We start from the raw sequence: 15,283 nt of genomic DNA, 5'->3' as shown, positions 1-15,283 counted from the left end.
GGCAAGTTGACTGCCACTAAAGGAGTAGTAAGAGTAAGGAGGAGGAGGAGAAGGAGAAGGGGAGCCCAGCTGGTGGTGGTGGGGCGAGCGACGTGTCAATTATGAGGGGGGCCGGCAGCCCCCAACGGGGAGGGGACGCCCGAGTATGCCGACGGTTGGCCACAGAACACGACCGCGCCGCGGCAAACCCTCCAATCCCAGACCACCCTAACTGGGCAGGAGAAAAAAAAAAAAAAAAGAAAAAAAAATGTACACACTCACACAGTGGCCACCCTCCCTTCCACAAAGAATATCGACGGAAAAACGCCCGCAGAGGCCAGGAGTGGGGATGGAAAAAAGGCGGTGTTAGAGAGACCCGCTTTTTACAGAGTCCAGCCAGTCAGTGTACGGGCCTCACTAGGACAAGGCAATCAAACCTAACCTCAATACTCCTCATATTATACATCTTCAGCTGTACTACAGTATAACCATGTTTGGATTGTAAAAAGTGGTCTTCAGCAGTGGATGACAACAACAAAATCAATGCCAAGGATTCCAGTTCTACGTCCAGCAATGCTAGTCTCTAGTCCTTGGATCTTATCGGGTCTTTGCAAACCCTCTCTATAAAACCACATTCAATTACTTCTCTCACGGACTCTCCAAGCAACAGAGTCATCTCCAACACGTCGACCACTAAAAGCATTTAAAACTAAATTAAGGGGAGGAGAAGGTAAAATTTCCTGGCGAAGAGAGAACATCCCGTCTAGTCCAGTAGATCATCAACAACCACTGTCATTGGTTCATAACAGGATATTTTATATGATCTTCGGCAGAAGCGCTGGAGTCTGCTGTAGCCGCTCTGAAGTGTTTTATTTGAAGTGTTCAAATTCTTGTAGTGTACCAGCAGTCGGTTCTGCTTTAAATCTTCCTAGTTCTTCTTCTTCCTTTTTTTAGTGAAGCGCCACCCATACACGCACGGCAAATGCATCTGCCGGGTGGTACAACGGACACAACTACCATGTGGGGTGATATGTTTGGCGGTGTTTGTTCCGCTTTAAGTGAACATCATGGTGAACTAATACAGACCGGTAGTCCAAGTATTTTGTGTTCAGCTTTACCAACGCATTGGCGTTCTAATAAATCTTTGCCGGCCGCTTTTAAGGTGATCGCTTTGGATGATGTTAGTGATGGAACGGTGGTAACTGTGAGGGCCGGAAATGATGAGAATTATTGTGCAGAACTAAGAAACTGTACGGCGATTATGAAGAATCAGGTGGCCAAGTTTAATGATCTCAGGTTCGTCGGAAGAAGTGGCCGAGGTGAGTAAAAAAAATTGGAAAAAAAAAGGGGCCATTTGTGTCTTCCTGTATAACAACTCGGTCTTAAGATTGTCCCTTTTTTATAGCTGGGAGTGGAGCCCAAAAAAGGATTCCCTCCCAATTTAGCAAAAACAAATTAAGCCCTAAACCATTAAATCTTTTAAGCATCCAACAACCCCTAAATCTACCCCCAATATAACAACACAACTGATTTCTATTAGCAATACAACGTTTTATTAAACAATTAACAAGAGTTAATAAGGTCTCTCTCTCTCTAGTTGTCATTAATCATTATTTATAATTCACTATCGTAATTAAGACCCAGCTTACAGTTCACAACCACAGAGAACAAAGCCGGAACGATAAAACCAGCGTTACGCCCACCTGTTCCATTCTCGGGTAATATTGCCCAGTTTTTGGTGCCAAATAGGTTTGTCAGCTGTGATTAAAAGACGAAAACAAAAAGTTAACTGAAAATGGCAGTGTCTATTGTATTAAGTGTAAAAATGATCTGATGATCTTAATGTATCTCTTCTAATTTCCTTCTAATACTATCAGCTTCCCCCGCACCTCACCCCAAAATTGAAAACTTGATTCCCTAAATAAGGATTTTTCCTTTTTACAAAAAATTATCAGATTCTAATTTTAGAAACACGCAACTCTAAGCACAATTCTAATTTTCATTCACTTCCGTCTTGAAGACCCGTTGCTATCTTGATAAAAGCACCCAATAAGTAATCGGAAAAACTGAGAAAACAAAAAAGAAAGACTAGCAAAGGAAAACTTGTTTAAAAAAAAAATAAAAAATAACCTCGGGAATAATCTTATATCAAAATAAACGATATTATTTAGTAACAACTCCTATTATTAGATAATTATTTTTATATTTCTTAAAATGACGTAATTATTTATTTATTTGAAAAAATTTATTTTTCAGGCAAAAGTTTTTCATTGACCATAGTGATTGGCAGCAGCCCTCACCAAATCGCCGTCTACACCAAAGCCATTAAAGTCACCGTAGATGGTCCCAGAGAACCTCGTTCTAAATCAAGTGAGTTTCCTTTTTTAACAAATTTTCTATTTTAGTTTTCCAAATATTTATGTATCTAAATATTAATTTAAACAATGTTAATATTTTACTTTAAATTTTCTTTTTTTTTAAAAAAAAAACCTGGTATTTTTAGTGAATTTTTATTGATGTAAAGTTTTTAGTGATTTAGAATCCTATTCCTTATAAAGGTTCCGGCTAAAACGATGTTCTTAAAGTTTAACGTTCTAAAATTTCTTATGCTGATGCTGAAGTATTTGAAGCTTAAGTGTAACCGTTTCCCAATTTATTGAAGCTTAAGTGTAACCGTTTCCCAAGTTATTCTGTACAACAGGATACGTTAAAGGATCAATGACGCCATTTGCTCGTTTAGAACCCCTCTTAAATCAATATTTCCCTGAGATAACATAAAGATTCCAAACAAAGCGATAGCTAGAGGCCTACTAACACATTTTATGGAAAAAATCACTGAATAAGGTTTTGCTTATTATCAAAAATTATCAAATTCTACGTAATTTTAGGAACACGTAAGTCTAAGCACAGTTTTAATTTTTATTCACTTCCGTCTTGGAAGACCCGTTGCTACCTCACCCAATGAATAATCGAAAATCCAAAGAAAGACTAGAAAGTTTAATTGAAAAACCTTTGCCCAAGGCGGTTATCGGGAAACTAGCACGTTTTGGGGCTCTTGTTTTTCCGGAATCACAAAAAAATGAAATAGAAAACTTTGTGAATATTCACCCCCTATATCCTCTACTTCTTCTGTATCAGTACCAAAATTTTATCTTCCTATCTACCACAACTATCTACCAACACTGAATTTTTTTTTCGATAGTGTTCAGATATCTTTTGTAGTTAGTTAGGTCTGTCGTAAATTTCTACGTCAGGTAACTAAGTTAACACCTACCTACCTGCCACTAACAATGCCACTAAATTAGAAAGTAAGTTTTCAAGCATAAGCAACGCCTGAAACTCTAAAATAATGTATTGCCAGATTTCAGCTAAAATCTTAGCTCTATAAACCTAAATTGTTACTTAAACGGAATTTCAGTATTCAGTTTCCTGTGTCTTGTGTCGTTGTTTCCGATATTCTGTCACCACATTACGCACAACCAAAACGATAGTTTTTTTTAAATTTAAAGCGAGACACGTGAGATTGGTGGCGCCTGGAGCACTTTTCAGGGCTCAACCGGCCTTCTCTCTTAACAGACTATATTGTCTAGCGGACCAGATAAGAACTCTGGATCTCCGCGGTGAAAATTCAGTAGGACAATAAAAATATTTTTCTGATCGTGAAATTTGAGACTTCCAAAATAAGTAATTTCGGTGAAAAAAAAAAAACATTCCAAAGCATGGGTTATGGCAAAAACTTTTTGAGTTACCTACTCGAATTGTCGATTCAGAATGTAGCCCCTCGCCCCTTCCAAAGGTGCACAAATTTAAATTTAAATCTTAACATAGAAACAGGTATAAAGTGAGAGGGAAACTGCTAAGCCCTTTCACTTTTTACTGCAGCTGCATTTTTTTGGAATTGTCTAAAAATTCTACCTGCGTCTACTCATATAAAAGGTGCACACAACATTAAGGGGCTTAAATGCACATATGCAAGTAAACTTTACTAATATTCTCTTTACACATTTAAGAAATTCTAGATTAATTCACTCGTAAATGCTCTACTCACGATAATCTCTATTCTACTTTAAAGTATTATATTACAAAACTATTTCATCACCCTGATGATGGAAGAAATACTTAAAAACATTTGAAAGCTTTTCTAAGCACCGTCATTTCTTAAGTAACAGGAAATTTGACAAGCACTTTACCATAAAATCGGAAAAAAAAACTTAAGTGGGACTTTCGGTAACGATATCTTGACTTGTTACTGGTCTTGAGGATGTTCAAATGAAATATAATATTTGTGCTTCGGTGATGTTTTTCGATTTCGAGCTGAGTGTATTACATACATGCGGATACAAAACACAGATTCTTTTCAAAAAAAGACACCGGAAACTTGCTAGAAAACTTAAGATCGAAGATTTGTCATGATCACAAAATGGCATTCAGTAATATCGCATTTTTGCGGGTGATGGAATTAATTCAAGACATTAACATGCTTGATCATAATCTAAAATAAAATGCAGTTTTTTTGCTTCCTTACTTGAACTAGAGGATGTCCGGGTACTTCGGCCCCCGTTAAGGTCTCATTTTGGGAGTTGCAGAGGTAGTAAATTTACACTTACGTAGAATTTCCAAATCGGCCACAGTTTGAAGTGAAAGTGTGCTGGTTTTTATGGACAACAATGTTATTATTTAAGGTTTCCTTAATCCTAACAACAGGAAGTGGTATTAAAACAATCCCCTCTTTGTCGCTTATCCCAAGAAGACGGGGGGAACAACTTTCAGAATTTTAAAACTGCCCGTTCGGACAGTTAGTATAAGGGTTGATGGTCAAAAACTGCACGAAAAAGCGTAACGTTGAAAAACACCCAACTTTGACAATTTTTTTCTCTTTTTCTATAAAAGATAAAATTCCCAAATTTTCTTTAAAATATAGGGCAAATCCTCCTTTATAATTGTAATTTTTTTTGCAACAACCCGGACCTTAATAGATTTTGAGAAAAAAGTTGCAGAAAATGAGCGAAAACGGCATTTTTAGAAAATTGTTGTTCTTGTTGTTACCTTTATTGTAAACAATGTAGCGCCTAAACGCGTGAACCGATTTTCATGAATGAGGTGTCATTCGATTCGGAATTTTATGTAGATGTGCCTTTTGGGAATCTCGACGCTGTACTTCGAATGGGAGAGGAGTTAGCCTCATATATGTGAGGCCCCCTCCAAAATTATTATTAGCAATAACTCTGTAAATCTTAGCCCGATTTTGATAAAATTAGGCAGGATGGAAGGGTTACGCCTCCCCTACGTACCATTAAAGCGACATTCTGATCTTACACTTCCTACTAAGGGAAAGTTTTGCAATCATTTAAAGTTATCGTTTTTCGCAATCAGTTAATCTCTCTATTTTTCGCATCTTCTATTGAAACGCCATATCCTCCTTAGCCATCTTCAGCCATGACAGCTTCTGCTTGCCTCTTCTCCTTCGTCCCAGTCCATGATCCGACTAGGAATCCTTTGCTCTTCCATCCTTTAAACATGTCCGAGCCACTGCAACCTTTTTTCTCCGTAATTCTTTGGAGGGGTCTTTCTCTACTTATCTCCGAATTTCTAACTCTAAACGAAATTTACAAAAATTATTTACCTAATTGACAATATGATATTTTACATCCTTAAAGGGTCTTCTGTCTTGTCTGTTCATGGACTATGTGTGATCTGTGTTAGGTTATAAGGAAGTCAGTGTTGCCAATTGTCAAGTATTTTTGGTGATAAGTTGGCGTATATAAAATTTTTGTTAAGCGTATTTTTGGGAAGGACCGGGATCTTAGACCGGGTGCCTTCTTAAGTTTCCCTCTAAAGTTTCCTTTTTAAACAAGTTACTGTAAAGATGGAATTTGAAATATGCTGAATTCAAATTCGTCAAAATTTTAGGATTTTTTCCGGAATAATTATCGACTTTTCTTCATGATAAAATCTATTACATATTTCACTCGTACAACAACAGGACATTCGTATTTTCCGTGGCGTGAGGGGGGGAGCTTTCAAAAAAAATAAATAAAATTTTCTTTTAAAAACTATATCACCCTTAATCCAGACTCGAACCTGTATATTGTAAAACACATTCCTAACATTGAAAATCGAAATTTCACAATTCCTAAATTCTAAAAACTCTGTAAATAACCAGCTGAAAGGTGTGTTGGCAGGGGAGGTGCTAGCAGAAAATTTAATATCTCTCTTGGACAAACAAATACAGATTTTGCCAGCTTCAGGTAACACATAACTGTATATGGCAACGGACAGGATCCATCAATATTTACACACATATATACAAACTGTATAAAATACATATATATAAATTACAAGTGAAAAGCTGCCTGGTTGTGCAACTTGTTTTTCCCTGTGTTACATATACATATAGTAAGTGCAACAGCTTTCCCATCTGTGCATACTTAATTATTTACAGGTGAAAATGTGTCCGCACATGAACTTCAACATTCACAAACATCACCTCCATCTGACCATCCTCGTCTGACACCGACATTTTTACACACACAAACACAGCGCATTCTGGCTGGCATTTTCCAAATTAACACATTCACCATTTTTTTTGTTGTTTTTTTTTGTCGTTTTTCCTAATTAGCTAAGTAAGTATGTCAATTTATTTTTTTGTAAGTACATGAGTCTGATCCTGATTTTTCCAATAGTTCGTATCTATACCTTGATATTCGTATGTGAAAATGGAAATTTTTGTCTGTATATTACTTTTTATGCACAGATCCGAATAATTAGGGCAATCAATAATTTTCTTTTTAATAATCATTTCCGTTTTGGAAAAGTATTGAAAAAACCTGAAATTCTTAAAATATATTTTCAAAAACAATAAATTGAAGACTTCACGGGAAGAAAAGGGTTAAGTGTCCATTTTATAGATTTTTCAGGAGAGCAACTTTAAAGTTTGAAACGTTTACAGTTTCAGTGTTTATTGAAATATGCTTTTGTAATCTATACAGTGCATTGAATGGACCATTCTTTAGTATTCCTTAAAAGTATCTAACAAATATTTTTAAACATTGGTGGGGCCTCTGTGTCTATTTGTCTGTATGTCTAATTTCCAGTTTCTTACGATAACCCTCGCGAATCAGATAGTGAAAGTAAGAATGTAATGTAATTTAGATATCATATTTCCCTATATAAACGCCATGCAACTCCCACGACAAAATTCTATTCATCTGTGAGTCTAGTCCGTCTATCATGCAGGGTGTTCATGACTAATTGAGGATGTTCATGACTAATACATACCTTTCATAAATAACTTTCATAAAACTAGACAAAACAATATTAATACAGCTTAGAAATCCACACCTGCAGGACTTCTCTCTTTCTATCCGTGTTTTGGATGGGACTTCAGCCGTTTTCTCAGAGTATACCATTTGAGGTGTGGCTATTAAATAATGAGACTGATGCTGCTACAAAAGAACTATGTATGCGCCAAATCCTAACGACCAACAGCAGTGCAGCGTAAAGCCTTCTCTTTCGATTGCAGCGTCTCACGGGTTTGTAGAGAAATCTGTCTGACCGGAACCGTCGTTTGCGTAAGAGGTGTTAGTTTCGTTTTGCCGCAAACATGATACAACACATGTAGTAGAGCTACGAATTGTCGTGAAATTTCACATGAAACTGGGTAAAACCGCTACTGAAACTTATCTTTTATTAAAAGAAGTTTATGGCGATGAATGTTAATCACGTGCGCAAGTTTTTGAGTGGTTCAAGCGTTTCCAAGATGGCCGAGAAGACGTCGTAGATGATGACCGCCCGGACGCCCTTCCACGTCCAAAACGGATGAAAATATAGATTATAATTAATCAACATTACTACCGTGAGGTGGTTACTCAACTCCGTGAAAGAGTAAGGAAGAAACGATCCAATTTGTGGAAGAACAAGTCATGGGTTCTCCATCAAAACACTGTATTGTCTGTCAAGACGTTTCTGGCCAAATACAACATCCCAGTTCTGAGCCATCCGCCTTATTCGCCTGACCTGGCCGCCCCATGTGACTTTAGATCTGTTCGCCCAAAGTCAAATCTGCATTAAAAGGAACACGATTTCAGTCCGTTGAAGCTGTGAAAGAAAAAGCGGCTCGCGACATGCAGGAGCTCACAGAAAAAGACTTCCAGCACTGTTTCGAACAATGGTAAATTCGCGTGGAGCGTTGTAGGGATAGGGGAGGGGTGTATATTGAAGGTGATAATAACTAAATATGTATAAATTGAAAATAAGATGTTATACAGCAATAGTCTCGTTATTTAATAGCCACACCTCGTATATTCATCTGGCTGTAACTCACGAGACTAAAACCATTACATTCAACTAAGTTGACCCATCTGAAAGTTTGTGTGATGAACTTCAATAATGATGCCCAAATCTTCGTCAAAAATTGGTATTAAACCCCCTTTTTTTCCGTGTAGTTTTCAAATTGAAATGCACAGGCAGCGCTTTGATATACATAGTTATACATAATTCAAACTTAAATTTCTCACTTCTCGTTTAAATGGCAGGGCTAACAAATGGGGAAACCTCCGCTTGAAATTAATCCGTGCCTGGAAAAACAACAGCGTTTTCCAGTACGTTACCACTCTCGCTAATTCCAAAATACAATTTAGTAAACAAATATTTTTCACGACAAATAACAAAAGAGTATTAAAAAAAAAAAGGAAGTAAAAATCTAGCGACAGACAAAATTGAAACAAATATTTGCTGTTCTAGAGGAAATTCAAGGGCTCACCTTCCTTCCCCCACTCTATCTCTCTCTCTCTCACCTCCGAGAAGGTTACAGTAGGGTTTAACCCAAAATAAAACACAACCTTCAATACACAAACCAATAATAATAGCAGCAAGTTTCCTTGTTCAATGTTTGTTTGTCAGTCACTGTGTTCCCTTCTTTCCAAAAAATTACTTTGCTTTCCATTGGAAAAACCTGGTGGAACTACAAAGGAAAGAGTCACTCATGTAGAATGCAAATGAGGTTCATTCCCTTGTCTGCCCTGAAACCCTTCCTATTTCGTGTGTATGCACACAGAACGGTCAGATGGACCCGGTATATTGTAACTATCCTCTTGTAGGGGATCTATGGGAGAAACTCGGAGGGATGTAACTGGATCTAATTTGCATATCTTACATTTTATTAAGTTCAAAATAAAGGATAGTGTACTTCATGATTTTTGCCATTATCCACAAAATCATTGATAATGATTTGTTTTCTAAGGAATGATTGAAGGATATTATCAAGTTTTATCACTAAATGATCTTATTATTTCATTCTGGAGGTTCAACTACCTGAATTCTAGTAACCAGGTACTACGATTCGTTCCTTACTTCCTAAAAGGGTCAAGTGATCAATACAGCTTCTTGTATCCATCACACACCATACAGCAAAGGTCCTTCACGATGAAGAGAGAACCATGGACCTGAATTATGTCTCCTCAGATCTTCTGAGCACACCTCCTCTTCTGAATCCCTTCCTCCCAAGTAGAAACTGTGGCAGAAACTTAGGATATTCTAGGGAGGCACTTTGTTCTCTTCTAACACTAGTTAGTGTATACTAGCTTTTTCAATCTTCGAATGAATGGTATCACAGTATCTCTGAGAAAAACCGTCTGTCTAATATGAAGCCTATTCCATAAACAAAGATTTGGCAGAATTACTCAATCCTCTTCCGTTTATATAGATCTTCACCTTTCTCCATCCTGGGGCTTAATCCAGAGCTTATAGCTCCAGCACACATTCTAAGCTCCTCTTCCGTTTATTCTAGCAACCAAGCATTCCGTTTACTCTAGCAACTCAATCCTGTCTCCATCCTGGGGCTTAATTCAGAGCTTATAGCTCCATCACACATTCTAAGCTCTTCCAGGAAACACTGTCACTTATCCTGAGACATGTCGATCACTTCTATTCTTTCCTTAAAAGCTTCCGGCTTAATGGTGCGATATTTTTCCCAGTCCATGTCAATGAGTTTCCCAAGGCATTGCCAAATGATTTTGAGTCCGGTTAAGTCTATGAACTCACGTGCTTTGCGACGGAAGAAGAATCTAAGTGAACGTGGATACTGAGTTGTTCTTTTCAGTTTTTCACCGTTTTCAAAAGGAAGTGCTTTAATGAATATTTCAATTTCAAAAAACAAAACATTTTTTTGTGCGGTATTTCCGGTAAAAATTCGCATTTCCTCCGAGTAGTAAAAAAAAAGTGAAAATAATAAACCGCTTTATTTAAACTAATCTTCTTTGTCTTTATTTATTTTTTTTATTTTTTTGATTCGTAAATATTTGCCCTTTAAATTACAATTCACAAAATACACAATCAACAAATTGGATATATTTGTAACGATATAAAAAGGGCACCTAATGAATTCACCCTTTTTTATTTAAACGTTCTGTGTGAATCCTCCCCATTAGATTTACGGTGTGGAGAGTAAGGGATTATGGGGAAGAATTGGAAAATAGGCTAACCAAAACAATGGGGAGAGGGTAGGTTTTTTTTTTTCAGGAGTTGATATTCGAGGATTTAAAAAGAGGATTTTATGACGTCAACTTTGTTTTAGGAGAGGGAGGAACAATGGAAAAACAAGAGTTCATTAATGATTGTAAACTATTAAAATCAATGGACATTGTTTTATTGTAGTTCTGTGGGGGGTTAATTAAAGTGATTATTATTACTCTATTATGGTCCACCAATCAACAGGCTGTGCTGATCTTGCCAAATATAGTTAAGCACTAATTCTGCGTACGAGTATTTGCAACAATTTAAAGAGCACAGATATTAGCTCTAAATATTTGTAAAATAAAAAGACTTCGAGCAAAAAAGATTTAGAGTGACGCACCTTACAAGTTCCCGCAATTATAAGCTAACAAGCACGGCCTGTTTTCGCAAGCTAAAGCATGGGGTATCTATAATGCAAATTAGCTACACAACTAAGTTCACTAAGAACTTATCCCAGAAAAGCAGAGTCTCCACTGAACAGACTTGCAAACAGATGTACCCAATTGTCTGATCTTATCCGCTTTCCTCAGATCAATATTATTACTGGAAGAGTGAATGTGACACTAAACTCTAGATGTAGTCATCCAGCCTGCTACATTGCCAAATATCCTCAAGCCCCAAATCTCCCCAAGATTTCAAACAAAGTACACCTCTCGCATACACCCAGTGTTATTCTTGAACTGGTAACATAAGGATCCAAGGTAATGATGACAACAACTCCTTCTTTACTGTATGGAAACTCAGACCTAATCTGCAATCCCTTTTCACCTTAAGGATTCATACGCTTTCTCTGCTTCTGGCAACTCTTATATTTAATTTACACTCTGTCCCTTAATTTCATCAAATTTGTAGCGCTACATCCCTAAATGGGACTTGGCTCCTTCAAAGAGTTTTTTTTTTCCAGGTGTTTCCATTGGTTCAGCAGCCCACCTGACTCTGGGCGTTCCTGTTATTCCTGTTATTTGTTCAAAGTCCTCTCCTTGACACTTCATCCGTCCACAGTCCAACCCACGCAGCCTGTCAGTTCAATCTATTGTGAGTCTTACTCTTACTTCTTCAGTTTCTTATCTTCCCTTTAAATTTCGTTCAATCCTTTTTGAATCTGTTCCCTTTTTTTTTATAAATCATCCTCTTTCACTGCACCGAAGATTTTTCGCAGAATTTTTCTTTTTACGTAAACTAGGACGTACTTTTCACCTGTCTTGATTATATGCCAAGTTTTGGGAAGCAGGTTTAGGACCAACGCCTTTTACAACCTAAATTTGGACTTCTATCCATATAATTAAACATCCCGAATTTGTGTAGCGGTGACTCTTTTAATTGCCTCCTAAGAGGAATTAACGCCGAGATGACTGAATTCATCTACTATCTGGAATTAAAATTTTAATTGAATTCCAGATTTTCAAAGTTTCCTGTCCATTAAGGACATCAATATAAAGGTGTACGTGAACATATCGAACCCGCCACGGTAGCCGAGCGGTTAAGAGACTAGACCTGCAAAGCTAAGATGTACTGTTGGTTTAGTGGGTTCGATTCCCCGGTCTCTAGGCCTTGGATTTTATTTAAATGGTTAATATGAGAAATTTATAGTAAAGTGTGTTAGGCAGTGATAGACTAGACCCGCAAAGCTAAGATGTATTGTTGGTTTAGTGGTTACGATTCCCCGATCTTAGGCCTTGGATTTTATTTAATGGTTAATATGAGAAATTTATAGTAAAGTATGTTTGCTAGTCGTCTCCGTCCACGACACCTAATTGGTAGTTGGACGTTAAGCCCCGCCTGAAAAAATAGGCAATTACTTTACTTTGATTTTAATTGTTTTGTAGTTCCTTCCACCTTAACAACTTAAATTAAATTTAAAGCTCATCGAACTAAAGCTTCAAGTTATTCCTCTCTGCAATTAATATCCTTTTTTAAAGGAAAAAGTGCCGTTGTCAAAAGAAAACCAGAATAGAAAATGAAGAGGAGGATAAACTCGCGTTGTGTTGCCTGTTTTTAAGGAACAATCTATTATTAACTCTACAGGAATGTATTCAAGTTTAAAATTAACTTTGATTAAAGTAAACAGGAATGCCCGAATGGTTTATATAGGAACTGGGTTTAAATTATTTATTACAAGGCTTAGAAAATACATTATTACCATCTTTTTCTAATCTTTGTCCAATAAAAAAATAAAAAAAAACATCTGGTTTCTATTTACGTCACTCCTTAAATACGGCAAGAATCATTCTTGATGAGTTCTTGATGGACAAACAGAGTTCATTTCTCACACATATAGAATTTATAAACTAAAGATACGTGTTTGCCTGTGTGTGTATATATATACGTGCTTTTCTGGGTGTTTATCCGCATATGTAAATCATCATGTATTTAGGAATGAACTGGAATCATTTACAACACACTAGTTTTAGAACTATCACATACACTCACATGTTTGTGTTGGTTGTTTAGTGCTATGTGTGCTGTATTCAGCGGGGGTCATTATAACACAAACATTCAGCTGAGTTGTGTGTGTGAGTTTGTATATATGTCAGTCGATGGTTAACAATCGTAAATTAAACAACCCAAAATCATTAGCTATTCTATTTATATATACATATATATAGAAAAGCATTTAAACCAGATTGTCTAACTCAATTCCCAACCAGAGCAAATCACATTCATTTAAATTGGAACATCGAATTTATTATCAATTTCAATTGTCTTCCCTCTCTTTTCATTCACTCACTCCCTCTCTCTCTCTCTCTACCTTGCGCGTATGTAGGATATCTCAAAAATAAAATAACGCGACCTGTTCAAACCTGTGATATCCTGATCTGGTAATATTGTCGCTTCTATTGCCAAAGTTTCGAACAAAATCCCACAAAGTAGCGTAACTTTATTCTAATGTTTTTTCTTTAAAAGTAAACTTAACTGATTTAGCTTTTTGATTTTCTTTAAAAGAAAAAAAAATACGATATTCTTTAAATTTCAAAAACACTGATGAAGGTCTAAAACTTGTATTTGAAATGTTGTAATGTAAAAAAGAAAAAAAAGTTAGGGCAAGGATGACTAATGCGCAATGAAGCGCATCCCTTTTGAAGTATCCGTAAATAGTAACAAAGTGCTGCACAGATACAAATCTTCAATAAATTTTCTTCCTTAGTTAATATTATTATTTATTATTATTTTTTTTAATTAAGACGAAATCCCTTCCGTTAAAGATCTTGCTAAAACTCGTTTCCTTAAAATTTCACTCCTCTACAACAGCTCATCCTAACCCACTAATCGAAAAACTATCTTCTTCTGCAATACCAGGTCAATCCTCCAAGAAAATTGAAGAGAAGATGGCCTCGCGATCTACTGTCATAAGTGCAAACAGTAAAGTAAAGTAATTGCCTATTTTATGTAGGCGGGCTTTACGTCCAACTACCTAAATTAGGCGCCGTGGACGGAGGCGACTAGCAAACATACTTTACTGTAAATTCCTTTTATTGACCATTAAATAAAATCCAACGCCTAAGACAGGGGAATCGAACCCACTAACCAACAATACACCTAAGCTTTGCGGGTCTAGTCTCTTAACCGCCTAACATACTTTACTATAAACTGCTCACATTAACCATTAAATAAAATCCAACGCCTAAGACAGGGGAATCGAACCTACTAACCAACAATACACCTAAGCTTTGCGGGTCTAGTCTCTTAACCGCCTAACATACTTTACTATAAACTGCTCACATTAACCATTAAATAAAATCCAACGCCTAAGACAGGGGAATCGAACCCACTAACCAACAATACACCTAAGCTTTGCGGGTCTAGTCTCTTAACCGCCTAACATACTTTACTATAAACTGCTCACATTAACCATTAAATAAAATCCAACGCCTAAGACAGGGGAATCGAACCCACTAACCAACAATACACCTAAGCTTTGCGGGTCTAGTCTCTTAACGCCTAACATATTTTACGGTAAATTTCTTTTATTAACCATTAAATAAAATCCAAGGCCTAGACCAGGGGAATCGAACCTACTAAACCAACAATACATATCAGCTTTGCGGGTCTCATAGGATACCAGCACACAGCTGGGTGCCTTCTCCAATCGTTTATTTTCATCGTTATTTTTTAAATCATCTACCACATTTTACTTGTTGCAACAATCTTTTTAAAAATAAAAGATTTTTAAAAAACAAAAAACTAAGAGGAGAAATTTTCCGAACCATTTTAAAGTTATCAACACCGGATATATCTGTTGAGTATGCTTAGTGTGAGATCAGGAGGAGTCAAACGCAAAATATTGCTGCTAATTCAATGGTGATTGTAATCTTTGAAAGATGTTTGCCAGATTTTCGTGAAGATCTAGTTAAGTTGAATAGATAAAGAGTGTACAAGTTTTTAGATTGAGAAATGAAGTTGTAAGACGTGAGGTGTGCGTATATTTATTCTTAATATAATGAATGATTAGGCTCTTAGGAGTGGGGGTAAATCAGAGAAGGAGTAGGGGATTTTTTCTTTAAATTATGAACATAAATCCATGGAACAAAATGATTCATTCAACAAAAATACGTTTGTTAGTGTTAGTGTGTAGAGGGCCCAGCTGGCGGCTTCCACTAATTCAGCGGTGGCATTAGTGTGCACGAATCCCAAACCCAAGCTACTATGTGTAAGTCTGAGGGGAGAGATCTACTACCAGAAGGCCGTTCGTTGTGTGAAATCTAAAGCAGTTCCTCCAGCAGAGTTGGTCTCGCAGACTCCCCCGTGGTCTCTGGGGTGGGGGGGCCTTATACAAGTCTCTCTCTATCTCTCT

The 15,283-nt window shown here is 36.8% G+C and overlaps 1 protein-coding gene across 1 annotated transcript in view; it reads left to right on the top strand.

The window, feature by feature from the left end:
• Positions 1 to 310: 310 nt before the first annotated feature.
• Positions 311 to 15,283, top strand: part of LOC141450740 (uncharacterized) — a 28,475-nt gene continuing 13,502 nt past the window's right edge. The window contains exons 1-2 of the mRNA XM_074121471.1: positions 311 to 1,298; positions 2,236 to 2,349. Of these exons, the coding sequence (XP_073977572.1) occupies positions 962 to 1,298; positions 2,236 to 2,349 (451 nt within the window). The 5' untranslated portion in view covers positions 311 to 961. The remainder of the gene's footprint in view (positions 1,299 to 2,235; positions 2,350 to 15,283) is intronic.

The sequence above is a fragment of the Rhodnius prolixus genome, unplaced genomic scaffold (genome assembly GCF_049639745.1).
Source record: "Rhodnius prolixus isolate KJV_2025 unplaced genomic scaffold, Rpr scaffold_8, whole genome shotgun sequence".
Taxonomy (NCBI): domain Eukaryota; kingdom Metazoa; phylum Arthropoda; class Insecta; order Hemiptera; family Reduviidae; genus Rhodnius; species Rhodnius prolixus.
This window is presented reverse-complemented; position numbering and strand designations above follow the sequence as displayed.